This window comes from Ahaetulla prasina, chromosome 6, assembly GCF_028640845.1.
Source record: "Ahaetulla prasina isolate Xishuangbanna chromosome 6, ASM2864084v1, whole genome shotgun sequence".
In the NCBI taxonomy this organism is placed as follows: Eukaryota; Metazoa; Chordata; class Lepidosauria; order Squamata; family Colubridae; genus Ahaetulla; species Ahaetulla prasina.
Window position 1 is genome coordinate 48,801,896 of NC_080544.1, and position 4,277 is coordinate 48,806,172.

The 4,277-nt window shown below is 39.1% G+C and overlaps 1 protein-coding gene across 1 annotated transcript; it reads left to right on the plus strand.

Moving 5' to 3' along the window:
• Positions 1-438: 438 nt before the first annotated feature.
• LOC131200860 (prolactin-releasing peptide receptor-like) lies at positions 439-3,360 on the plus strand. Its single transcript, XM_058188186.1, has 2 exons — positions 439-584; positions 767-3,360. The coding sequence occupies exon 2, from the start codon at positions 919-921 to the stop codon at positions 1,948-1,950; it is 1,032 nt and encodes a 343-aa protein (XP_058044169.1). The 5' UTR covers positions 439-584; positions 767-918; the 3' UTR covers positions 1,951-3,360.
• Positions 3,361-4,277: the final 917 nt, after the last annotated feature.

Genomic DNA, 4,277 nt, shown 5'->3' on the forward strand with positions numbered 1-4,277 from the left:
CAAGTTAAGCAGACGAGGGGCTTCATTTTCCAAACTTAATGCAACCTGCTAAACTCTGGCAGAACCAACAAACACGGCACACCTATAGTTAAAATATGATTCAATATAACTCACAACTGCAGGAAAGATTTTTCGATCTCCATGAAGCTGAGTCCCTCTAGTGGTGGTAATATTTTTTACTACTTCATCCTTTTAGCAACATTCCTGTTCTAAAAAGTCAGCTGCGCCGAAGCTGTAAACAGGAAACTCAGCACCCGGTTGAGCTCAGGTGTTCTGGTTGATAAAGTGTCTCAGAGATGGCTTGCCAACCAAAAGAAAAAAGAGAGATTCACAGACTTTCCTGAAGGCACGCAACAAATGGAGAGAGGTCCCTCCCCCCAAATTCATTTTGAGTATATAGGGAAGCCTGCTAAAAACCTTCAATCTGTGTATTTTAATTCACCAGGTGCAGCTTGCTTGCTTTCTCCCTCCCTCCCTCTTGCTGTTAACAAGCAGCTCTAACTGGTTATGGATCTGAAAATCAAATGGGATTAAGAAGAAGAAGAAGAAGATGCAGAATGACATCGGACTTCTAGAGAACAGCTGTAAGTATACTTCTTAGTGCAATAATGATTTTCTTAGCTGCATGCTTTTAAAGGGACAGAGCTAGATTTACAGTATGTGGAAGAAAAGAGAGGGTCCCAGCAGACTGATTATATCTTATTATTCCTATGTATAAGGCAGTGTCTACTGAGGCTCACCTCCTCGTCTTTTTTTTTTTTTGCAGATGAATACATGCAAATATCAGGTGCCCAAACTCAAGGTAAAATCTATCCATCATCCCAAGATGATTTAGACAAAAATTAATGATAGTACGGGCATGCTTATGTGCTAGGATTAATTTTATTGGCAAGGAAATTGTAACCGTGGAAAAAGGCAATGGAACCAGCAAATCTGACCTCTCAGAGCCTTCTTTCTGAAATTCAAAACAACACCAGCAACCTCTTCCTGGGGCTCCAGCTTGTCCAGTTCTTCAAGCCTCTCATTATTCCTTGCTACTCTCTGGTGGTCTTTGTTGGTGTCATTGGGAATTACCTCCTTATTTATGTTATCTGCAAGACTAAAAAAATGCACAATGTCACCAATTTCCTTGTGGGCAACTTGGCATTCTCAGACATGCTAATGTGTGCCACCTGTGTACCCCTGACTTTGGCATATGCCTTTGAACCCAGAGGGTGGATCTATGGACGCTTCATGTGTTACTTTGTGTTCCTGATGCAGCCGGTCACCGTATTTGTGTCTATTTTCACTCTGACTGTCATTGCTGTAGACAGGTACTATGCCATGGTTTATCCCCTTCAGAGGAGACTGACAATATCTATCTGTGTGTATATCCTGGCTGCTATTTGGCTATTGAGTTGCATACTAGCTGCCCCAGCCTTGGTCCGTACTTACCATGCAGAATTTCCAGAGCTGGACTTCTCCATTTGTGAAGAATTTTGGTTCCACAGGAAAAAGGATCGCTTAGCTTATGCCTACAGCACCCTCATCCTCACCTACGTTCTGCCCTTAATGGTCATCTCTGTCTCCTACCTGAGGATCTCAGTCAAGCTGAAAAACCGAGTCGTTCCTGGTAATGTTACCCAGAGTCAAGCTGAGTGTGACCGAGCTAAGCGGAGGAAGACTTTTCGTCTGCTTGTCTTGGTGGTCACTGCCTTTGGAGTTTGCTGGCTGCCGCTGCATCTCTTCAATGTCATCAAAGATGTCGAGATCAGACTGATAGACAAGCAATACTTCAACCTTATTCAGCTGATTTGCCATTGGTTTGCAATGATGTCTGCTTGCACAAATGCTTTCCTTTATGCCTGGCTACATGATCGGTTTAGGGGGGAGCTCAAGAAAATGTTTGCTTGGAGGCAGAAAAAGACAGCACCTGCCACAAACTGCATTGCGGCTAGCATGGCTTTGTAAGGGTGGGGTTCCTTCTCATTTCTCTAACTTTTGCCATGCTCTTTACCTGATGCAAAAGTTTAAGCAAACCCAGATGACACAGCACAAAACAGTTCTTCCCTTAAACACAAATAAGTTGTACCAATGTAGCCCATGGTTATATGCTTTCTTACTTAGCACAATATACTCATCATAACTGCTATTTCAATATTGTGGTTTATTGCGGTAAAATATCACATATGTGTATACAGGGGAAAAACATAGGAGAAACAGAATATGAATTTTGTGGGGGAAAAAAGAGAGGAATTTCAACGAGTAAGAAGGAAACCTGAAAAAATACCCCAACTGCTGACTCCATATAAGCCATGCCATGCTACAGGATGACTTAACTGGACTGCGATGCGGGGGAGATGGTGGTCTTATGGGTACATACCTTGCATCCATATATCTAAGGAGAAGGAGAGGGTGGGTACATTTCCATAAATGTGAAAGAAAAACCATTATAAAACATTTAAGTGAATATTTTCACTTAAATATGTTTGATGAGAGAAATATCTCTTCCATAAGTGAGTGGACTCTTTTTTACCAGGTGCCTTATTTTTAAAATATTCCTAATTTTAATCTACTGAAGGCTGGGATGGGATGAGTGGGATAGGTATGAGCTGTGCCTGGATGGAAACTAGGAGATTTGAGGAAAATTCCTTGGATTCATTTAATTGCAAGAGCTGTTGTCCTGACTTTGCTTTGTAACATGTAGTCTTGTTGGGACTGTGACAAGATCCCTCTGTAAAATTCTTTGAAGCTTCCTGTAAAAAAAGCATCTGGCTCTACCAGAACCTGATCATTTCTTTGCTTCTGACTTTCTCTGTTTTTGTCTGTTTACTTTTGTTTCTGATTAGAGTAGGGGTCTCCAACCTTGGCCACTTTAAGCCTGGTGGACTTCAACTCTCAGAATTTCCCAGCCAGCTTTGCTGGCTGGAGGATTCTGGGAGTTGAAGTCCGCCAGGCTTAAAGTTGCTAAGGTTGGAGACTCCTGGATTAGAGGATTTATATTGCCCATCTCAACTTCGGCAACAACTCAGCTAACTGTTTTTCTTCACGGCCGACTCCTGAATCATAATATATGATTCCACAATTCTTTTGTTCTACCACTTATGTTACAGTCTGGCCTATTTCTAAAGAATATCATTTTAGCATGCTTTCATTCCCCTTATTATATGCAGTGGAGAGACAGGTATTAGGTTTATTACTGTCATGTTATTGTCTTTAAAGAATGGAAGAATCTTGTCGCCTGTTTTGCCATGTTTGATGTTTACATTTTCTCTTATGATGACTCCTTCAACAAAAAAGTGGAAGAGAATTTGAAAACTGCATAAAAAGCTGGTCATGTTCTGTGTTACGATGAGCAACCAATAAATTTAATAAACAGTAATAACAATTTGCAAACTACTATGGTTATCGTCACCTTCTTCTGTCCTTCCTTGTTTGCTTTGCCTTACTTTGAAGTTCTTCAATCAATCATGTTCTTGACTTTCTAATTACCAACCAAATTCTGGATTTACCTGATTTTTGGACCAAATAGAAGAGTACAAAAATTACACATTATCAAACATTAAAATTTAATGTTTTGTTAGAATGGCATGCTTTTATTTTGTTTTAGTTGGCAGTTTCCCACAATCTGGACCTAGTATTTTTCTTGTTTTCTATCAATCACATAAATATATAATATAAACACAGATTACCTCAGTTTCTCACACTCCCTTCCTGAAAACCCTTATTCTGGAATGGATATCACATACTTCATGTGCATGTACTGCTATTAGTTTATTGTTCCCAAGAAACACCATTTATTGACTAGTTCCATTTAAAGAAACATTCATTTTTTTTCCCAGGATGAAAAGTATAGTGATTTCCATATAGTTTTGGCTCCCTTCAAAATGCAATAGTTAGAAAGAATTACAAGAAAAGAAACCATTTAAAGCCACATGGAATACTAAGTATCACATATGGCAAAATTGCTAATATTATATATGATAACTGCAAACACTCTTTTTGACATTCCTTCATCTCGATGATTAATAGAAACATTAGCATTTGCTTTGCAAATCCTCATTAAAATCAAATTTTGTATGTACAATGCTGTTGTTACTTGGAAGTTAATACTCATTCTACAGTCATTGGCAAATGTGGGTGGAATCCAAACTAATTGGTATATATACCATCTGGAAAAAACTGAATTCATTGGGGAAAATTCAGTATTTATAAAGGAAGCAATTTCTTGCAAACAATATATTGTTTCCTGATTATTAATCCAGAACGATGCTCCACTTGGGGGCAATATAAACAAT